This window comes from Phaseolus vulgaris, chromosome 3, assembly GCF_000499845.2.
Source record: "Phaseolus vulgaris cultivar G19833 chromosome 3, P. vulgaris v2.0, whole genome shotgun sequence".
NCBI classification, from domain to species: Eukaryota; Viridiplantae; Streptophyta; class Magnoliopsida; order Fabales; family Fabaceae; genus Phaseolus; species Phaseolus vulgaris.
In genome coordinates, this window is record NC_023757.2 from 2483264 (window position 1) to 2507094 (window position 23831).

A 23831-nucleotide genomic window follows, 5' to 3' on the forward strand; every position below is an offset into this window, starting at 1 on the left:
ACAAAGAAAAAGGAATTTTACAAAAACTATCAACAAAACAATATCCCTAAACCCTAAAGAAACAAAAAAGAATTGCAATGAATGCAAACATTTTATAGCAAAGCAAAAATCATTCAAAGAATAAGAAACTTGTCATAAACTATCAACAAAACACCATGCAACATCACTTTAATGGATAATCATACATAGAATAAGAAACTTGCCATAAACTATCAACAAAACAATATCCATAAACGCCAAAGAAATAGAATGAATTGCAGTGAATGCAAACATATCAGAACAAAACATAAATCATACAAAGAATAAGAAACTTGTCATAAACTATCAACAAAACACCATGCAACATCACTTTAATGGATAATCATACAAAGAATAAGGAACTTGTTGAAAATCAAACCTCAAACGACACTATGAAGATATTGCAAAGGGGGTTGCGAACCCAAAAATCACATTCACATAAATTAAGGAGAAACAGAAGGGAGTTACGCTCAATTTCCCTTCTTTTTCGAGTGGTTCGGAGAACGTTTGCAGAACGTTGCAAGAGTCTTGGGTGGTCGGCTCCTCCATTCACGCGGGTCTTCCTCCATCACCGGCGGTTGCTCCGTTTCCGACAGCCATGACCATGGAATGGTGCCGCTCAATTAGGGCTTGAAACTACGATAGTTGTGGATTCTCCATCTATAAATACCACATCCATTTGCTTCAGAAAATGGATCTCTGGAACTCTCACTCACACTTCTTCTCTTCTTTATCTTCAACCCACCACCGTGCACCTTTATTCCTCCTCACACTTTTTCATCTTTTCCTTTTTCTCTCTCTTCATTTATTATTTTATTTTATTATAAATATTTTTTATGGATTTATTAAGTTTTACTCTTTTAAGAGTAATTTGCTAGTTTTGATCATTGGAAATTTTCGAGAAGTTCATGTTGTATCCTCGGGGACTTGCGCAATACACTGCGTATAAGTCCTTATGGATAATGATCACTCACGTCTTGGGAAATCAATTTTGTTTGTGTTTTGAGGCCTCATTTATTACATAACTTTCCATAAACTATCAACAAACAATATTCTTAAACCCTAAATAAGCGTAAACGAATTCAATGTGTGGCAAAGAAAGAGAAATGACCTGTAATTGTAGTGAATGACAATGAATGAGAGAGAACGCGAGAACAACAAATAATAGGAAGAAGAGAATAAGAAAACAAAACTGAGAATGACGTATAGAAGAGAAGCGTAAACGAATTCAATGTGTGCCAAAGAAACAGAAAAATAGAAAAACCTGGAGCAAAGTTTCTTCTATACTCCGTACCTGAAAATGAACAAGCTATGAGAGTGAAAATGTAAGTGCGTAGTGAGGGGAATATAAGGGGTGGTGAAAAAATGAATACCTGTTGACTTGAGATGAGAGCAGAATAAGGTGTGGTTTTACAGCATTTTAGACATCGCTTTTAAAGTGTTATCTAAAGTAAAACTATTTAAATTAACGTCTCTAAAAAATCATATATTTAAGTATTGGTGTCTTAATACCTAAAAGTTATAGAGATGAAAATAATATTTGATAAAAAGTACTTTTTTAAAAAATTGTAATGTACACAATTGAGATAGTCTCTACCATAAAAGACTTAAAATATTAAAGTTGATTTTTCTTAGAAACAGTACTACATTAATAAATATTATTAAAAAAATACTCTCAGAGGTTCCTAATCTTAGATTCGCTACTACTACAAATAGTGGTTGTATGTAGGAGTGACAAAGCGAGTCGACCTGTCCCGCATAGGCCTGTCCCGCTTAGGCCTGCAAAATGCGGGTCGGATTGCCCCGCCTTGCATACAAAATGTAGGTTGGTTTTCATGGCCTGCCTCACATGTTGGTTGGTCTGCGGGCTTACGAACTAGCCCACTTTTTCAATAATTATTAAAATTCAATTACTTTTGTAATAAATATTTTTTGAAAGTTATATTTAAAATAATACTAAATTGACTGGTTATCTAAAAAAAATAAAGACACTTTTTAAGTAAAATTAATATGTAAAATCATTGTTTAAATTTTATATTTGTAACATAAATTTTTCTAGGATTTATTTGGATTGAGGTGAAACTGAAAAAGAAATTTATAAAATGTTGCTTGTAAAAAATAATCTGTAAAATATTAAAATCCATCTACACTTAATCCATCTACACTTAAAATCTAAAAGTTATCATTTTGCTTAAATAAGGAGATAAAATTTATAATCTACATTTTCCATTTTCCTTTAATGTTCTTAAAGTTTTATTACTTATAAAATTTATAATCTACATTTTCCTTTAATGTTTTTAAAGTTTTATTGTTTATAATTATTTAGAATTTTTTGCATATGATAACTTTATCCCACAATTTAATTAAATTTTGTTATCTGGTATGTATCCTAATCAAATTTGTTGGGTTGTTGTTTCACCCATTATCAGGAGTGAGTTCCTCTTAGATCACCTACAAATATTTAATCTCACATTCCAAATATGTATTCCTCAGTCTAACATTATGAGTTAAAAATCTCACACTAATTAGAAGATATGACCAAATCATATATATATATATGGTGCATACATAATCTTACAAACTAAATTTGTGAGAATGAGTTAGAAATAAACTCACTTAAAGGCATAGGTTTAAGTTATATTTGCCTTTAATATATTATGCATATGACTTGTATGAAATTTAGGTTTCATCTTTATATTTATTGGATAACCAATATAATTAATCACATCATAATTGTTCAAATATTTATTGAATATTTTTTATTATAAAAAATAAAAATCACACTTAAAGAAAATAATACTATTAAGTAATTAATGTAAAAAAACTAACATTTACTGTAAGAAATTATTATTACATAAATTTAAAGAGAAAACAAATAACATTTTAATAACTTAACATAACAACAAGTACAAAAAAAAAATATAAAAACATAAACAAAATGAATAATGTATATTTATCTCTTTCTTATACCTAATTTAAATACCATATAGTTTATCTTCATCCTTTGTAATTAATACCTTGTCAATTTATTTTACTGCAATGATGTTATCATCAACAAATCTCACCCTCCTCTTGATATTGGAATCAACATCTATCAACGAATCTATATTTCCAATCATGTGATTGGAACACTTGATATAAGATAGAAAGAAGAATGTTCTTCATCATAATTTTGTGGTTATCATCAACAACACTTGATTTAAACAAGAACTTTCAGCATCTTGTACTAAATGTACTTCATCATTCTTCTTAACTTTCTTATTTGTATTGTTGCCCTACCAACACAACACTTATAAGAATAATGACCAAACTTGTCATAGTTGTAACATTCGACCTTCCTTTTGTCAAGATTCTTTCTTCCTTTGCCTCAGTACTAACACTCCAACAATAACAACAAATGACAAAGATAGATGTTACCAACTAATCACACTAGAAGCAACACAATGATTTTTCATCACAACACAACCTTTATAATCTTAAATCTTGAAAACTCTTTTTAATTATTTGAAATACATTAAATTTTTCACTTAGAATTCGCTTTTTCAACAAATGTATTTTGTATATAGAAGAGTGAGTGAAAAGCTCAGAGAGTTTTAATAACACTAATTTAAAAGTGGTATTGATGTATTTAATCGATTATTTCAAGATGTTATTTGATAATTCTTATTTAAATTTTTAAAAATACTACAACGCTTTCTATTTTAATTGATTATAAAATATTATAATAAATTAATATCCTGAAACGTGTGTTTCCCAAGTCCTTGGTTTAATCGATTATTAAAGAGATGATCGATTATCCTTTTTTGAATCTCATCAGGAATAATTTAATTGATTATACTAAAACTTAATCGATTAACTAGGTCATAAAACCTTTTGAAAATATTTTTTCAGTTTTCAAAACTCATTTTCTTTTTAATTCATTTTTTGTATGATTGTGTGATAAATATATCCTTGTGAATACTTTATGTAAAGGACTAAACAATAAACAATGAAAGCTAAATAAATATATCCTTGTGAATACTTTATGTAAAGGACTAAACAATAAACAATGAAAGCTAAATAAATATATCCTTGTGAATACTTTATGTAAAGGACTAAACAATAAACAATGAAAGCTAAATAAATATATCCTTGTGAATACTTTATGTAAAGGACTAAACAATAAACAATGAAAGCTAAAACTCTCTAAAAATCTTCAACATCTTAATTGAAGAATAATCTTAGATTTGAAGTGGAATCCAGAGTTGATGACTAGATGCATAAAGTCAAAACGCTCAAGCAATGATGTGATGATTCATATGGCAAAGTCAATGTTGGTTATCTATCTACTAAGAGTTTATCAAATATTATTTTACTACACTCAAATAAGGAAAATACTAGATCAATTACCTCTCTTATTAATTTGTTATATTCAAACAATAACAACTTATTCATGTTTTATTACTACTATATGTATTAAAATTATAAAAATTTAATATATAATTGATTATGTGTGCTTATATAAATTATTTTATTTTATTGTTTTTCCTTATAGATATTATATTGTTATTTCTTATAATAGTACCTAAGTGAATAAATATCATGTAAACAGGAAAACTATTATATATAATAAACAATTTTATTCTTTTCCCTTTTATATGTTTTTTTTTTTTTACTTTTATAAATAGATTTGAGAGTCCAATAGATGACAATAATTATTTTTGTGCGCACCTAAAATTAATATAGTATATTATGTAAGTAGAGAAACTATTATATATAATTAATAATTTTATTTCTTTCCTTTTTATATGTTTTTGGGCTTTTATAAATAATTTTGAGAGTCCAATAGTTCATAGGACAATAATTATCTATCTGGCCACCCAATATTAATATAGTATATTTATGTATTTAGTTTTAAAGGATGTTAAATATTAAGATTATATAAAATATGTTAAATACTGCGGTTAAATATAAACAAAGTATAATTAATTTTTACTTATTTAATGATATAATTTTAAAAATTATTATTAATTTAATTGAAATTTTATCTCTAATGACTTTTTTCGTATAAAGTTATGCAGTTTAGTAATTTTATGTTATGTTTAAAATAAAATTAATACAGTTAATTACTGTTCTTAATTGTTCTGATTTAATTTTTTTCTCATGTATTTAAGACAAAACATATATACCAATATTTATTAAAAAATTAATATATTTTAAGAATTTATATACATATCCTACTAGTATATATATATTCACATAAAATTTGGAAAAAAGAAGTTTTTTTTTCTAATAATATAATTTGTAACTGCTGAGTCTGATAGAGCTGAGTTAGAAACGAGTTATTATATGGTGTATGTTGAAAGCAAAGATCAAAGAATAAAACTCAAACCCTAATGCATCGTCTTGCTCACACATCCCATCACCAGAGTTGAACCTTGAGACCGATTGGATTAGAGAGGCTTCTAACCAGAAGCCCCAAAACCCAATTCCTAATCCGATTCGCTTCTGATTATGGCGTCTGAAAGCGCTTCTCGATCGAGTTCCGCTGCCGATTCCTACATTGGGAGCTTGATAAGCTTGACCTCAAAGAGTGAGATCAGATACGAAGGCATTCTCTACAACATCAACACTGAAGAGTCCAGTATTGGCCTTAGAAACGGTATTCTTCTGCTACCCACTTCTTTTTCTTCCCACGAATTTTCTTAATCCTTTCTGGGTTTTGTTCATTTTCAGTTTAATTTGGTTCCTTTGGTTTCAGATCTCTGAATTCTCCGTCTGAATTTGATCTTTCTTTTGGTTATTTTAATTATTTAATCCTGAAGAGCGGGCTTTGTCACGAGTTTGAATTCCTGCCACAGTGAAGGAATTGTTCTGAACTTTTGATAGCTTTTGTGGGCCTTCTGTTGAGAAGCTATGAAGGGTCTTTTGATGTTTTTTTTTTCTCCCTGTAGCATCTGGCTTGCTTCTTTTACTGATGTGTCTCGGTTTGTTTTGTGGTTTTAATCTTGTTCTGTTGGAGTATCTGAATTTTTCTTCTCTGAGTGTTAGCATGTGACTCTCACTTGAACAGGGAACTAGGTTTGACTTTTGTAACTTTTTGAGTTTGTTATTTGCTGCTTGCTTTTGCTGACTGTACTGTTGTGGTATTGGGGATTAGTGGAAATCTTAATGATTGATAAATGCAGGGAGTAAATAAAAATCCCTAAGTTGTTAGCCTGTGAGAATCATGTGCAATGCTAAAAGGAGCGAAATCAGATAGTCCAGAACTAATATATTAATGACACAGCTTCTAAAAACTAAGGCACTGGATTAAAAAGTGAAGATTCATGTTTTTCCCTTTTATGTTTTTGGAGTATTAATGCTAGTGAGAGAAAAATAATTGACATACATATCTGTATTCCAGAATTGACAATCATATTGAGCCATTGTGGCATATTGCGCTCTAGTGAGCCGTCACGTGCTATAGAGCCACCCGTTGTGGTGTGTCATGCGCTATAGAGCTGTTGTGGTGTGCCAACATGGTGTGTTCTGTGTAGCTCTCTGCCATGTCTGAAGCAAAGAAAATTGCACATTTACGGCTTTAGTGGATGAAACATTGGTTAATGTTTGAAACCCCTGTTTGATGGTGTTGTTTAAGGTTTATTTTGGGAGACATTTGTATGATTTGACTTCCATTATTCAAGGTGTGAAACGTTGACCTGCCCTTGTGTATCTGAAACATGAACCACTATTCTCTGGCAACATATCTGAAAATTTCTGATGGTTTTAGGCACCTTCCGGTGTTTTAGAGGGGATCATGCCATAATAGTGCCTCTTCCATGAGTGCTGCACCTCATCCCTCAGGCTATTTTGTCATTAAAGCCCCTTCCGACCTGGGGCTCCCTTTTCCATCAGTGATTTTTGTCCACTCTTGTCTGCATTTGTCTCTCCTCTATATATGATTGAATCTTCTATAATACATGGGATGCAGCGCATAGCTGCTGGATCTTAGGATTACAGCAAACAAAGGGTTGAGGTTGGGGGAATTTGGCCAGTGGCCTAAATGTTTTTAAAGTGTATTTTTTCCTTTTTTGTTGTTTTGGTCTGTTGGACCCCTATTTGAGTCTAGTTTAGCTCGTAGTTTTTTTTTTGTCTTTTTTATTTAAATCATAACATATAATATAATAAACCAAATAGCAACTTTAATAAAAATTTCAAAGAATAGCGATCATCCCACTATCTACTATCCTACTATAGTGGTATTGGAGTTGGGCCATCCTTGCCACTATTTGGGATTGATAAGTATGAAATGTTTTTTCATTGAGTACTCTCTCCCTATCTCTACATGTGTATATATGTATGATGTATGTATGTAAGTGTACACCATTAACATACACTCGTTTAAGAAGATTAAAGTTATAGCTTGTTGAAGTACTCCTTCTAAAATAAGTGGATGTAGGGTTTGCTCAAGTATACGTACTTGTTATTTAGGAATATAAATATTGGCTGGAAGTTGATGCAATTACTATATATATGTATAAATATTGGTTGGAATGGAAGTTGAAGCTATTACTGTTAAAAAGAAAAAATAACACATCAAGCAAATGTACAAGTTATAAAGGTTATGTTCTTTGCTTATGTTTCAAATGTTCAGGACTGTTGATCATTAGCTTTCAATATGTGCCAGATTTTCATGCAACCCTGTGGGTTATTGCAACTTCAGATTTTACCATCTAATATGTTGTTTAGTATAATGGCTTGGGCTGGCAGAGTGATAATTCTATTTTTTTGTATTGCAGTGCGATCTTTTGGAACAGAAGGAAGGAAAAAGGATGGCCAACAAATTCCTCCTGGTGACAAGGTTTATGAGTATATACTTTTTCGTGGGACTGACATCAAGGTATTATATGTGGAATTATTACCAGTCGTTTTTTATATATTCAATGTATTGGTACCCTAGTTTTTTTGACTGTATAGTATTGGTACCCTAGTTTTTTGACTGTACAGTATTGGTACCCTAAACTTGTGTGTTATTTTGTAAAGAAACTGCTTTTGTACAACTTGGTTCTACAGTATATGAATGCATATACCGTGAGATGGAATGTTAGAAGGCTGATCCTGATTTTCTTATCTATTTTATAAGTGTATGTAATTACCTGATAAAGGCTTTGCTCAGACTTTGCTGCGTGTATAATATAGAAACAGATCAGCTGAGGCGTCTCTCTTATTTTTTCTGTAGGATTTACAGGTTAAATCTTCTCCACCTGTCCAACCTACCCCACAAGTCAACAACGACCCAGCTATTATTCAGGTTGATGACAAAAAATTGTCTGTATATTGAATCAGTTGAATTAATCTTATCCTAATTACATGGAAATGCATTTACAGTCTCACTATGCTCGCCCAGTTGCCACATCTACAAGTTTGCCTTCGGCTGTAAGTGGGTCTGTGACTGATCTTAGCTCTCATACCCCCCAGCTTGGACATCCTGGGTCAAATTTTCAAGGGCCCTTGCCTTTGTATCAACCTGGAGGGAACATAGGATCATGGGGAGCTTCTCCAGCTGCTCCAAATACAAATGGTAGTAGACTTGCTATGCCAATGTATTGGCAAGGATATTATGGTGCCCCAAATGGGCTTCCTCATTTACACCAACAATCTCTGCTTCAACCACCACCTGGTTTATCAATGCCTTCATCTATGCAGCAGCCAATGCAGTATCCCAATTTCAGTCCTATACCTACTGTATCTTCTAATTTGCCAGAATTACCATCATCTTTGCTGCATGTGAGTTCTAGTATCTCTAGTGTAACATCTTCATTGCCTTCAGCACCATCTACTTTGCCTCCTGCACCATCTGCTTTGCCTCCTGCTCCTTCTGCTTTGCCTCCTGCACCTTCTACTTTGCCTACTGCACCTTCTGCTTTGCCTCTTGCACCTTCTGCTTTGCCTCATGCATCTTCTGCCTTATCTCCTGTACCCTCTGCAACACTTGCTTCTGAAATTTTACCAGTATCAGTAACAAACAAGGCACCCAATGTTTCAAATTCAGCAGTCAGTTTAGCCACTAACTTACCATCACTGACTTCCCTGACCAATTCTGGTTCTGATATAAATGCTTTAGTGCCACCAATCTCCAGTAAACCAAATGCAATTTCAGGTTTAAGTTTGCCCTATCAAACTGTATCCCAGTTGTCTCCTGCTGTTGTTGGATCATCAACTTCTATACATGCAGAAACATCAACTCTTTCTCTGATAACCCCAGGTCAATTATTGCAACAAGGACCAACTATAGTTTCTTCTGCTCAGCCTTCACAAGCATCTCATAAGGATGTTGAAGTGGTTCAGGTATCATCAACATCATCTCCTGAGATATCTCTGCCAGTTTCTGCTGCAATTCAACCACCAATTCTGCCATTGCCAGTAACTTCACGGTCCAGTCACAGGGTATCCTTCTTTGATCTATGAATTTATGCATGCAGACAGAGATACACTTGTGATGGTTTTGCACATGCCTATATGCTTTATACAATATGTGACATAGTGGAGACTAGAATCTTGTGATTTAACTGGAGTAATCCCATTATCCTAAGATATTTAGTGTGTTGGATTGGATGACTGTGAATTTGATTTTAGATGATTTTGGTTAGGGTTATGTTTGAAGTGAAGTGATTTATTTTTGGAGTCTTTTTATCTAAACTCCAATTTTGTAGTAGAACTTAATATAAAATTTTCAACCGATGCAAAAGTTGTATTTTTCAATTTTTGTCAAATGTGCTTTAATAAATACATGCATGCTTTTTCATGCGGAGTCGAGTTTGCCGAAGTTGAGTGTACATTTGACCAGTTCAAATGCTGCAAACTTGCCAATTATGTGGAGATTTGATCTTCCATGTCAAGTTGCTCTCGACCCATCCTTCAAGCTGTGCTTTGATCAAATCAGGAATGTGGGACAAATTTTCTCTGAAATTTAGATAACCCACAAACCCTTTTTCTCCTGACCAACATCTTCCCCCTCTCTCTTTTGCAAAGAATTGGAAGTAGGATTGGATCTGTTTTGTCTATGGTTTTAATTGGCATTTGCCATACATGAATTCTGCTGATTGATGAACCTTTCTTAATTTGTTTGCTATGTGCTTCTATTAAATAATAAAATCAGCATCGAGTGATTAAAACTTAAGATCACAAGTATGGATCTTTTATTGTATTGACTTATCTTATTTACTGTATGTTCTTTTGATTGAGAATGACTTTTGACATTTGGTTGCAATTTTTTAAGCCCGGTGGTGTTCCTACCCAATCTCATCATGGCTATAGTTATAGAGGACGTGGAAGAGGAAGAGGAACTGGGGTAATGTTCAATTTACTCTTTCATTTATATATGTTGGGTTTTAGAATGTCGTATATCAATAGAAATTGGGAATGTGTCGGATGGTTCAGAGATTTAAAAGTTTTCCTGTTTTGAAGTGGAGTGGGGAGTGGTGGTTTGGATTGTTGTTAGTTTTGTGTTTCATACAACATTTTTCACTTATTTTAAGCATGTAAACAATGAAATGTCCTCTAAATTTTGTTTTCTTTTAAATAGTTGTTACACCATTAAATAGATATGCCGCACAAATTGTCATTTTTTAATTTTTTTCCCTGTTGATAAGATTAAGGGTGCATTTGGGTAGAGAGCTTAATGAAGCAGTTATTCAATAACTGTTTATCTTGTAATCACTTAGGTATATGTTTCAAAGAGGAAGTAGGGTTAAATTATTTGCATGCAAGTTGTAAGCTGTTTTTGTAATTTATTCTGAAGAGCGTACTGAAATTAGCTTAAAAAGTTTAATTAATGCTTTGCTGCAGCAGGGTCTACGCCCAGTCACAAAATTCACTGAAGATTTTGATTTCATTGCGATGAATGAGAAGTTCAATAAGGATGAAGTTTGGGGTCATCTTGGTAAAAACAAGTCTCATTCAAAGGATGGGGAAGGAAATGCCTTTGATGAAGATTATCAAGACGAAGAGATTGAAGATTTATCAAACTTTGACGTTAAGGTAATGTTTATCTAGTGCGCAGCTTGATATGTATTCAGGTTTGACCTAAGTATATTGTATCTGATCTTTCTGTCATGGCTTTGACTATACTTTCATGTTTTTTACAGCCTATTTATAACAAGGATGACTTCTTTGATTCACTCTCTTCCAATGTGCATGATAATGCTCCACAGAATGGAAGGACTAGATACTCTGAACAAATCAAGATTGACACTGAGGTATGTTCTATCTTTCATGGATCTTTTATTTGGGAAACAATATTCAATTCTTGTGCTGATTTATGGTGCAGACATTTGGTGATTTTGTGAGGCACCGTGGTGGCCGTGGGGGTCGCGGCCCTGGCCGTGGTGGACGTTTTCGGGGTGGTTATTATGGAAGAGGAGGAGGGTATGGCTATTCTGGACGGGGTAGGGGCCGTGGTATGCCAGGTCGCAATTTGTAGGTGGAAGTTAATGTTTAGTCATGATGGACATGGTGGAGACAAGAGCCTAGGAAGCCTACCATTAAAATCGTAGTTATGGTAGAGATTATGCTTCACTGTTGTGTTTCCTGTTATATGTTTGTTTCACAAATAAGTAGGACATTTTTTTCCTTGTCATGTTACCCTCTTGTTACTACTCTACCAAAATCCCTTGGTCTGGTGGGAATATGTTGTTACACCATTTTATTTTAGCTGATATATTATATCAACAAAGCAGAAGTTTAGACTAATACATACATTGCAGGATTCTTGTAATGTATGCAAGCCATAATTTTCTATAAAATCTTGTATGATAATAAAATAATTTGAAACGGAAAACACTTCTTATAAGTTAAAATTAATTTAAGTCAACTTAAAGCGATATTTTAGAGAAGTTATGAAAGATTTTTAATAAATTAATTTATGTACTACTTAACTTTATATTATAAGAGAATTTTATTCATTTAATAATCTCTATTTCTTTTCTATACTAGTTTTTGAAAAAAAGTTGTGTAAGTAGAGCAGTATTTTAACTTAAAAGATAGTTTTTACTTTTAGTCGTAAGAATAAATTATTTACTTTTCCTGAAAAAACTAATAATTATGATAACCATAGCAATTTTTTTGGCTCCATTATAGTTATCTTCATTTTTCCTCCATATCATGACAAATTATATCATCATTAGTTATATAAACATTACCAATACTACATTAATAGTGATAACTCTAGCGATATTTTGATTAATACCACCATATTTCTTATTTTCACTATTTTTCCTAATGTTGAACCATTAAACTAGCTACGTCATTTCTAGTCACATGAAAATATGTGAGAACTTATCACCCAAGAAGAGAGGTTAAGGTAATAAAGTCATTTAGTTACACAAAAGGAAGTTATCAAAATGTCATACAAAGGGAGGAAAATAAAATTTTCTTCCTCTTCAAAAAACTTAAAAGAAAATATGAAGTATTACCTCAGCCCATAAGACTAAAAGGGTAAATGTATAGACAATGGGTTATTTCAATTTAATAAGTAATGTCGTTTAAATATTAAATATATTTATTTCTGTAATTTAGTCAATAGTAATTAATTGTTTTTTTTTTTAAATTAATTTTTATTTAATGATTTTATATATATATATATATATATATATATATATATATATCACTTTTAGACATATAATCATGCAAACATATTCAAACAATTTTGTATACAACTTAACATAACTTAATATTCACATACACTTTAGTTTGGTGGTGCTTTATAAGTAGGTTCTTGAGAGAGCTATTTATTCAAGAAATAATGCATACATTTTTTTCCTTGCCATATATTGGTGAAATGACAAAGTTATTCATCACTTTTTTCCTCCATACCCTTTCTCTCTTAGCATATAATTTGAATTCCACAATCTCAAATTACTTGCATGTAGCAACAAGGACTTTCCTTGGAGGAAGGGAAGGCCTTCTACCATGAAGCAATGCATAGTTATCAAAGAAGACAACATCCCCTTTCTCCCACTTGAACTGTATGCTCTCTTCTTCAATGATCTCTTCACATCTTTTCACTACATGTTCTGGAATCTCTGTTCCATCAGCCATCATTGCCGAGCTAAGCTCCTTCCCATACATCCCTACCATTGTGTTAAACCACATTTTTCTTCCCTTCCTTCCTTCAAATACCTTGGTTAAATTTCTTGGTCCAAGTATTGTCTTCACCCCTCCATCAGGAAGCCACTCCATGTCCATTCCTAGAGCTTTTGCTCTGCAGTTTTTCAATCAAAACATGTAAGGTTCAATGAGCCAAATACAGATTTTCATTGGATTCTCTGTATAAGTTTTTACAAGACTAAAGCCTTACGTACATAATTGATAGCATGGCTATCAGTATTGCAGCTTATTCATTTATTTCTTTTTTCTTCATTGGGTTTTATTTATGATGAAAACAACACAAGTAGTAGCATCATGCTCTTTCAGCACATTTTCTACAAGGAAAAAATATTATATGGATTGTGTCATGAACTTTCTCTTTTAACACACTCTTTACAAGAGTTTATTATATAGATTGAGATCTTGTAGTCTCAACCAATTTCTATGCAACATGTTATTAATGCATCACTCATGTGGATTGAAAGGATCAAGAAAAATGTTATTTTGACAACTCTTTGGAATTGTATACAACTTTGATATGACAGGTTTAAAAATAAAAATATATATAATAAATGGTAGATTTGTAATTAAATAATATGAAAAAAATATTAAAATAATAGTGTTGGAAGTTGTAATATGGTTATATAAAAAATTGAAGTTGTCAATGTATCATTAACCATTGTTCAAATAGTCTTGAGTGTTGATATGTTGACAACTCTGCACCAGATTACAACTGGAAAGAGAAATAACTTTTTGTTGAAATTGAACAATTTTGAAATTGCACTTGTTAAATCAGAGTTGTAAATTGGTGTCTTTCAATATACACAGTTCAATAGCATTTTCCAATAGTCTTATAACATGCAATCATTTATTGTGTTTAAAAGTGTTTTGAGACCCTTTGTAGCCTTCAAATAAGCATGCATGTACAAAACTAGTTAATATTGTGTGTTGGCATTTGAAGGAAGAAAACACCTTTTCTCAGCTTCTTTGCGATCTGAGGTCCCAAAGGCATCCTCCCAACCTCTACCTCTCATGGAAGAGTTATCATTCTGAGTACTACGAGCTGTAAATGAATACTTCAAACCCTTTTCCTCCATCTCCTTCACCTCTTCTGGGAACTCTTTCACCATCCTTTCTGTCACTTTGAAGCTTGGAACAAAAGGGGTCTCTCCCCCTTTAGGAGGAGGTATCTCACAAAAGAGTATCACTTTCTTGGGATATTCCTTGATCTGGTGATTAAATCAACAAATTTTATTAGCATTTTTTCATTGAAATTATAGTGTTGATTGTTAAGAGCTAAATTATAAATAAATATATTGGCATTTGCTTTTGAAGAGGATACAATACCAGTTTAATTATTTTTATTAAATAATCAGCGTGCTAGGTTCTCATCATCACATCATCACTTTCTGCCTCAATTATAGTGTGCAAACATACAAAGGATGAGCTAAGCAGAAACTTTTAATATCACGAATAGAAGAATATGCACTGAATATTGTCAAACATTGTCTATTAGTGATATTTTTATATACATAACTTTATTTCTATACTACCTTTGTATCTATTGGTCAAACAGATTGATAATCAGATTAACTGATGGAAATCATCATTGACTGAAAAGGTTTTCTATGCTGCTGCATATTGATCTCAAATTCTATTTTCTTAGTCCTTGTGGTCAAAGAAGGCCTCAGATTTTTTAGTTGGAATAATTTCCTGATAATGAACTGAAATTGGAGTTGCCAACAAGAATACATGAAATAGAACAAAGGAAAAACTAAAAACTGTTTGAAAGTACTTACTAGAAATGATTCTGTGATCCTTGGATATGATTATATGATATTGATATCAAGAAACTAGCTAAGTGTGTGAAACATCATGGTGCTAATGTGAGTGTATAGTTGACTTACCAAAACCATTTCATGGTGATAGTATATGAACTCTGAAAGGGGTCCTTCATTGGCAGTCCACACCCTTTTGTAAATATGTGTGCGAGGTGCTGGTCCAACATAACGAATGTCTTCCCATTCAAAGGTTTCTACGATTTCATTGAAGTCCTCAGCATTTTTGACATCATAGCCTCTGAGGAGAACAGCACTGTTCTTGGTTATCATTTGATCAAACCAGTCTTTGTTGTTCTTCAGAGCCAAGAGCAAGGATTCCATGTCACTCTTGATAGGTGCAGGAGGTTCTAGCACCAATGGCATGGTTTCTCCATCTACTACTTTTTCTCCCTCACATTTTCCCACCTTGAAGTCCTTGCAAGAAAACTCCATCTCAATGGCTCCTACCTCTCTAATTCCAAATAGTTTTATGCAGGGTTTATTAACCTGTGTGGTTTTACCTTCAATAGGCTTATGTCTATATATAATATAGTAGTGGTTGGTGTTGACAATTGCAATGCTAAGAAGATGGCTTTGAAATTGTCCTTATTATATCTTTTCATGTGTTTTCCAAGGAAATGAAGATGGTCAATTTGCAAGTTATTCTGAATTGCAAAAGCATCATTGTTTGGATTGATACTAAGACATTTTTATGGGGGGATTACAATTATCTTCATTTCTTTTTTTGTTGCTATCTATACTACTATTTCAAAACATGCCAAACTGCTAACGGCACAAGGAATTTATAAACTCTTTGAATGATAATGATTGGATTAAAGCCAAAAGAAGTGATATGATCAATTATAATACCCAAACCCTACACGCAATGTTCTTAGTAATTATCTCACAACATTGCTTGAGAAACTCAGATTGTGATTGTGACTTGTGAGGAAGCCAAGTAATCCTGCAATTTGATTGATAGAATTACTTTTAAAATCAACCTAGAAACAGTGTTTTCAATAACTATTTGTTGAGCTTTTGGAAGTTCTGAAGTTAGTGAGATGACATTATAAAATGAAATTTGTTGTTCTGTAGCAAGAAAGCATCTGCTGCTAGATGGCCTGTGCCAAAGCAATCTCTTACTAAATCACACAAGTTGGTTCATGTTTGGATCCAAGTCAATCATAAGTGTGTTTTTATTCCTTTTCATATAATGTTTTTCTATATATTTGGGTCACGTCTACTAAGATGAAGTAAACTTTAAACCTAATTCAACCTTATAAAATCAGCTTATAAGGTTAGATTTGCACCAATTTATTTATTATGAAAAGTTCTTATTTCTAGTCGATCTGTTATTTTCAACACCTCCTCACGTCGAGACTGACAATTTATGCGTGAGACTATATATTTATAGATAGTCCGATAGCAGATGACTTGATAAGTTCAACAAACTCTCGCTAAGATAGACTCTAAATAACTTTAATATCATATTAAGAAGTGAACTTTTAAACCTAACTCAATATTATATAATGGATTAATACAAAGCAAACATAACACAATAAGATCGGGAGATGTGTTTTTTTATCTGCAGACTGTAAAATCAAATCAGATATTATAATGAAAAACTGCATATTGACCTCTAAAGTTCTGATTTAACCTTTATAAAATATGCAATTGGACAGACTAGTTATTTTCAACATTTCATCAGTCACCCTATCCATCACTTAAAATGAAGTCTCAACTTCAGATTCATATACACTTGTCATGCTTAAATGAGAGTTTGACCAGAAAGTTTCATTTTGTTTGAAACTTCTTCTGACTCTATAATCAATCAATTCATGTGCTATCTTCTGCTTGGAGATTGCTCTTGGTATGCATATGCAAGAGTCTAAATCAAAATCATAAAGTGAAAGCCAGAAGCACAAGACAACAGAATAATCCAACTTACAACAATAGGTGCATATTTTATTTTAAATTCAGGAAAAAGGAACAGACAAACAAAGGTAGTGAGCAAGAAGCAAGCAACTGTTAAGGCTCTGATAGTACAATTTGCAGTAGCTTGGAGCCTCACAAATTAGTGAATTAAGATTGGTCATTAAACTTTGTGCACAAAAGTTTAGTTTTGTATGGTATGATAATAAAGTTATGATTGTAATCATGATTGTTATGTTGCATCACATGTCTAGGTTTCTATAATACAAGTGGCATGTGTTTATCTTTTGTTTCTAACTTTTAGCTAATATTTTGATGTTAGTGATGACAGCAGACACTGCACCTGTGATGTATTTTTTATTCCATTTAAATGGAAAGACGCATTAAATGGTGTTATGCAGAAATACTGGTGTCAACAGGATCAGCCAAAAAAAAAGTCTCTTCTACAATAATTTCTGACTAGGAACAAAAGATTTCAATTTTCATATTGTTCCCCTCTTGCACAACAAAAAAAAATTATACGATTGGACTTTAAACCTAACTCAACCCCATAACTGGCTCATGAGGTTGAGGTTTGCACCTAGTCAATGTGAGATCTCCAACACACCTCTCTGGACTATATATTATGGGTGGTCCGATAGCGGCTTTAATCTCTAGTCGATGTGGGATCTCCAACACACCCTCCTCTGGGACTATATATTATGAGTGATCTGATAGCGGCTTGATAACGGGTGACACGATAGGCCCAACACAAACAATCATTAAATAGGCTCGAAATGACTACCCATTTTGTGTTTGGATCCTTTCTTGCTAACAATATCAAGAAATTGATGTATAACAATAAAAAAATATATAAAATGTGTCCTGGATGAATCTTTAAAATGAAAATAATTTTTAAAATATTTATGTTTCCTTGAAAAAACATATCCAGTTCTGGATCAATCCATTACACACTTTTGGAAATTAACAAGGGTGTCCAAGTTTGATTTTTCCATTGTAAATTTTGTAACAATTTCCTCAAGATATTCAACTTTATTTTAAAAGTTCTTGTAATATTTACAATTATAAATCTCAAATTGCAAGGTTGAATTACAATTACAATATAAATTTTATTAATACTAATTATAAACACTAATACTAATTATTAAATTTTAATAATATTAATTATATAACTAAAATAATATTAGTTATAAATCCTAAAATTACTTATAAAATTTTATTATTCAAATTATAAACCCTAATATTAATTATTAAATTTTAATAATCTAAATTATATAACTAAAATAATATTAATTATAAGATTTTATTAATATAAATTCTATAACTAAAATAATATTAACTAAAACAATACTAATTATAAATCTAAAAATTGTACTATAAAAATACATTAAATAAATAAAAAATAAATAAAATATAATTAAAAAATTAAAAATCACCCTGATGAGTGCAAACAACAAGGAGAAGAAAGAGCAAATGAGCAAGAACGGCAGCAACACCGACAAAAGAAGACAAAAAAAAAACGTAATATTAGCAACAAAATGGAACAAAAAAATAGCTAACAAATCAAAATAACAATGGCAAACGAAAGGAACCTAGAGAACCGAAGAGAAGAGCTTTCAAAACTCGAAAATTTTAAATCCTAAACCCTAAACCTTAAACCCTAAACCAGTAAACACATAAGAAAAAGAGTTTTGGGAGAATTTTTAAAAACACCATAGTTGACTATTGTTCACTAAAATTGTCGCCTATGATTGTCGCCTATGATGCCATGTCTTTAAATAGGTGACAATTTCCCCTATAGCCGTTGTTTATGCCCCCTAAATAGGTGATGATCTCCCAAATAATCGTAGCTTATTCCCTCTCATTGAGTATTGGCAACGGTCCTCCCCACAACTAGGTTCACATTATTCACAAAAATGCCACCGTGTTTATTTGGACGACGTGTGACTATCAAACAGTGTTAGAAATTGTCGTTATATGTTGTTTTTGTACTAGTGTTCTAACAATGATTTGTACAACTACAATATAGAGTAGACCTTTCGAACATCAATAGTTTTGTTCATACTAGACAATTTGACTAATGTGTTAAACAAATAACATGTTTGATTATAATGATTAAACGAAATCTTCTTAATTCATATATCTAATGAAACCACATTTTTTTATCAACAACAAATAATATAATAAATAAGAGTATTAGGAGTACTCTAACCCATTACAAAAAGAGTCTTAAATACAGAAAAATTAAGAGTGTTTTGATCTCCTAATTCTTCGGTAGTCCTATTCCTAAAACAAAACCTTCCACTTTCAACCCAGAGTTTGGTACCCTTCGTGCAATTCTTAAACCTCTCCCAAAACAACCAAAAATAGTTATTCTAAAGTAAAACATAACTACTAATTGTAAATCTCTAAAATGCTAGTCACCTCTATCAATTATAATTATAAGAAACCGTATTTAATTAGAGATTTTATGCCTATTTTTTTTATATCTTTAAAATCAATCTTTTCTTAAAGTTGATATGATTTTCATTATACTTGTGCTTAAATTCTATTCAAACACATGCAAAATATTCACCATTTAATCGCATATATATCGGATAGTGTAATTACTCTTGTAGTTTTATTCCCTCCTCCTATACGAAAATTTTCAAATTTTCAATTTAGTCTATTTTTTTTAAGAAATAGTCAATATATAATTTTTTTAATTAATGTAATGATTCTACAAGAATGACACCGATGTTATTCATTAAAGTTAACTTTATGGCAAAGATAATGGCACGTAGCATGTCATGTGTTACGGTCCAGTGAATTGAATAAAGTAAATTACATTAACATATGTTTAGAAAAATGAAAAAAACTGAAAACACTCAAACTAAAGAAGCAAAATTTTAAGAATATGATAATAACAAAGCTAAAACGATTAAACCTTGTTTGGCCAAAGATTTGGTTTCTGCATAAAAAAAAAGTGGCTGATTCTCCCTGCCCAGAATAAATTTAAATTTCCACCTAAACAAAAAGATTTTACTTTCTGTACTGGATAGGCAAGTCTGAACTGTCTGAACTATTATGATCATGAAATTTTTTATCTTAACAGCATAAATGATCTTTTGGATGTGAAGATAATGAGTTTGACATTCCGATCCTCAACGTCATTTCACCACACTATTCAGAATATGAAAATCCGAAACTTATAACTCACTTTCGGATAACATCATCTAAAAATTTAAATGAAATATAAAAATACCTCCCAAATATCTAAATCCAGAATATATACCAATCAGTTTCGAATTTCTACGCAAAACCTAAAACTAATAACAATTTTGAGTTTTAAATTTTATATTGGTTGATTATGTTGGGAGAATTTGAAAAAAAAAAATTATTCTCGTAACTAGTTCACCCAAATTAAGTTTTTAAAAGCGGAAAAGGTGTCGGCAAAGTGAAGTGTGAGAATGTGAGTTGTTATGGGGAGTGTGTATTCTCCTTCAGTCCTTCTCTTGTTTGCTAGAGTTGCAGGGCTTGCAGTGGCAGTGCTTGTTCTCATCTGGGCCCTTGCCTTCAAATCCAGCTTCCTCACTCCCTCACTCTCCCAACAAGACCTCCTCTATGCTGTACACTACACACCCTTCTTTCTTCCTCCATTAACACTTCAAAGAAACCATGTTAAACCATCTTCCTTTTTCTCTCTTTGTAGGTTCTTCATCCTCTCCTCATGGTCATTGGCTTCATTCTCTTAACTGGAGAAGGTATATTCCTCTGCTTAATTTTACTTTCATCTCAAACACAAGCTACCTTACCTTAGCATGTGCTAGTTTTTGTGAAAAGGGAGAGACATTAGAGTTTGTTGGAGATCTCGACTAGAGACTAAAGTATTTCATCGTATATAACTGGGTGCAAACCTCACTTCATGAAGTTGAGTTAGGCTTAAAGTCCACTTCGTAATATGGTATCAAAGTCATTTAAAGTCTATCTTAACGAATGTTTGTTGAGATTATGAGGTTGAGTAATTGTGTTGTGTTATGCAGCAATTTTGGTGCACAGGTGGTTACCTGGATCAAGGGGGTTGAAGAAATTGGTGCATTTGTGGCTGCAAGGAGTGGCTTTAGCTTGTGGGATCTTTGGGATTTGGACAAGGTTTCAGGGAAAGGATGGGATTGTTGCAAATTTCTATAGCCTGCATTCATGGATGGGTTTGGTTTGTGTGTCCCTCTTTGCAGCCCAGGTATTTTTACATTTACTTCTTCCTCTTTCAAATTTTTCTTACATCTTTCTTTTATCCATTTTGGTGCACTAAGAATGAAATTGTCCTATTTTGCTTAGAGAAAAGTTATGTTGATATCAACTTTTGTAGGGTAGTTTAAAGCTTTTAACATTTTTTTTCTATTTTGAAATGGTTTTTAAATGTGATCGATGGCATTAAGTAGGTGATAAGATAAAGGGTGGTTGATAATGTCATTGTGGTCCTACTCTCTTTTGAGTCTTTTCAGAACAAAGGAAGGTTTCAATTCGAGTGCTTTCTTTCTTCATTTCATTTCTTTTATCAAAACATGGAAATGTTGATAGTGAAAACAAAAGAAGATACGTTAAATTGGAGAAAATATTTCATAATTGTTGATCATAAAAAGTAATGACATTAGCTAGTTTGATAATGCATTATAAAAGTTAAGTAATTTGTATTTAAATATACTTGCTTTAACGGTAATCACTATTTTAGTTAATAAATATTTTTAGTGAATTTAAATTCATTTTTTGTCATCTAATATACTATCTTTTATAATTTAAAAATCATGAAATTATTGTGATGTTTGGGAAGAGGACACATGCCCAAACACCTAGAAATATGTCGGCAACGTTGTCGAGCAATTATGAGTTTCAATTTGTTTACATTTCCAAGATGGGCTTTCTTCTCTTGTTTATTTCAGCTTCTTCTTTCTGCACCCCTACGTTTTTCTTCCTGCATCTCCACAATTTTCTAAATTTTGAAACTGACCTTGACTTTTTATTTGAAAAAGAGCACCGTGGTTAATGGAAATTGGGATATGTGAGTGTGTTACAGATTCATTAAATCATTTTTTTTCCGGATGAGGGGGTGTTCCAGAAACAAATTTTGCATAAATTATTGATTTTCGGATTGCTTAATCCGAAAGCCTAATTTTGTTACAGATTGGATCTTGAATGTTTTTTTTTTTTAATTATGAATTTCTGAATCCAAAATGCATATTTTTGTTACGGATTGGTGGATCTGGAATGCTTGAAATGCATATTTTGAATTACAAATCGGTGGATCCAAAATTTTACCGAAAGTTCCAATCCAAATTTTTTCTAGATTTTCATAATTCAGAATGCAAAAAAATAAATAGACTTCAAGTGCATTTTAGGGTTTTTAAAAAATAATAGAGACAGTTTGGTCTTTGCATAACATTGTGAGGGTGCAGGAAGAAAATTGTAGGAGTGCAGTAAGAAACTGCCGTTGATTTTTGGTACCAAGTCATTGGGCATTTTGGTGCTGACTTATAGTCACCAGGATTTCTTTCTGCACTCCATCAAAACACTTCTTGCACGCCATCATTTTCGAAAATACGATTTTACCTTTTTTTTTAAAATGGCTTTTGGATTATCTTTTCCAAAACCTTCTGGAACACCCCTTTCTCGAATCCATGAAATGTATTCAAAAAATGTTTTATGGTGCAAAGAAGTATATAAAATCTGATATTGTATTATTTGTTGTTCACACACAGTGGTTAATAGGGTTCTTGAGCTTTTGGCACCGAGGAGAATTGCGTAGGGTGAGGATAAGGATCTTACCATGGCATGTGTTCCTTGGCCTATACACCTATGCATTGGCCATAGCAACAGCAGAAACTGGTTTGTTGGAGAAGATAACATTCCTACAAACAATGAGAAATGTGGCCAAACACAGCACTGAGTCCATGGTGGTTAATACTTTAGGCTTGGCTCTTGCCCTTCTCAGTGCCTTTGTTATTTTGGCTGCTGTTTCACCTAAGTATCAAACTCTTCAAACCAAACTTTTGTACTCAGATAATACTAGGACTTTGTCCTCTTAATACAATGCATTACACTGCTTTATTCATGCTTGAGTAGTGATGTTTGAAACATGATCATCAATGAAGCACTTTGAGTGTTGGAGGAACTAAGTTTGTTAGAGAAAAAAAAAATGTGAATAAATAGGTTTGATGGGATATGAGAAGTGTTTCTCCACAATTATCTTGGATATATGAGATATTTTCATAAACTTCAATATTTTGAAACAATTATTTGTTGGGTAATATGGAACATGTGAAAGACAATCAAGTTTGTGTTTGTAATGTAATTTTGAATCATTGAGTTTGGACCTGTATCAAGTTCATGCCAACAAACTTCTTATCCTCTCATGACCTAAAACAAAGATGATAACATTAGTTCTTATATAAGACTTAATGAAATGTTTTTATATAAGCTTAGAGGGTAAAAAACCTAGTTGTATATGACCTAATGACAAAATAAAGTTTTTCTCATGTTACGTCTATCATCTTTGAGTAAAAAATCATGATTATTATAAGCATAAATAAGAAATTGAATTAAGCATAAATAAGAAATTGAATTAAGTACATTTTACTATATTATGAATATTTCAATGTGTGTTATGTGTAGTTGTGTTATTATTAAGATGGTAGACAATGTGTGTTATGTGTAGTTGTGTTATTACTTTGCAATGTGTGTTATGTGTAGTTGTGTTATTATTTTGCTTTTATGACATTGTATGCTCATAAAAGCAAAATAAAATAATTGGTGCTCACACATCTTAAAGTGTTGGAAGTTGTAGAAAATTCATTAAAGGATGTGAGGAGTTTTCCTTCCTAACCACAAGTTCAAGATAATTTTTTATAATTGTTTATGCTTGCCAAATGTTGTAAAAGGATTTGAATAATGTGATCAAGGATCTCATGCTTTTAAAAA

At 32.0% G+C, this 23831-nt stretch overlaps 3 protein-coding genes across 6 annotated transcripts; 2 read left to right on the forward strand and 1 right to left on the reverse strand.

Annotated features, from left to right (window-relative positions):
- Nucleotides 1-5287: 5287 nt before the first annotated feature.
- On the forward strand, nt 5288-11730 carry LOC137806229 (protein decapping 5-like). Of its 4 annotated transcripts, none has more exons than XM_068606225.1 (9): nt 5308-5659; nt 7779-7879; nt 8219-8290; nt 8368-9139; nt 9245-9426; nt 10259-10330; nt 10828-11019; nt 11127-11237; nt 11309-11730. In XM_068606225.1, exons 1-9 carry the CDS (start codon nt 5512-5514, stop codon nt 11459-11461), a joined length of 1803 nt encoding a protein of 600 aa, XP_068462326.1. In that variant the 5' UTR covers nt 5308-5511; the 3' UTR covers nt 11462-11730. The 4 variants fall into 4 exon arrangements, with proteins under 4 accessions (XP_068462324.1, XP_068462326.1, XP_068462327.1 ...); XM_068606226.1 differs by having other exon boundaries at nt 10831-11019; XM_068606223.1 differs by having other exon boundaries at nt 5288-5659; nt 8368-9426; nt 10831-11019.
- A 942-nt stretch (nt 11731-12672) lies between these two features.
- On the reverse strand, nt 12673-15530 carry LOC137805750 (clavaminate synthase-like protein At3g21360). Its single transcript, XM_068605676.1, has 3 exons — nt 15033-15530; nt 14098-14354; nt 12673-13240 (listed from the first exon to the last, which is right to left on the reverse strand). The coding sequence occupies exons 1-3, from the start codon at nt 15396-15398 to the stop codon at nt 12895-12897; spliced, it is 969 nt and encodes a 322-aa protein (XP_068461777.1). The 5' UTR covers nt 15399-15530; the 3' UTR covers nt 12673-12894.
- Nucleotides 15531-20296: 4766 nt separating this feature from the next.
- On the forward strand, nt 20297-22965 carry LOC137806230 (probable transmembrane ascorbate ferrireductase 4). Its single transcript, XM_068606227.1, has 4 exons — nt 20297-20485; nt 20569-20620; nt 20900-21096; nt 22613-22965. Exons 1-4 carry the CDS (start codon nt 20339-20341, stop codon nt 22937-22939), a joined length of 723 nt encoding a protein of 240 aa, XP_068462328.1. The 5' UTR covers nt 20297-20338; the 3' UTR covers nt 22940-22965.
- The last annotated feature ends 866 nt before the right edge of the window (nt 22966-23831 follow it).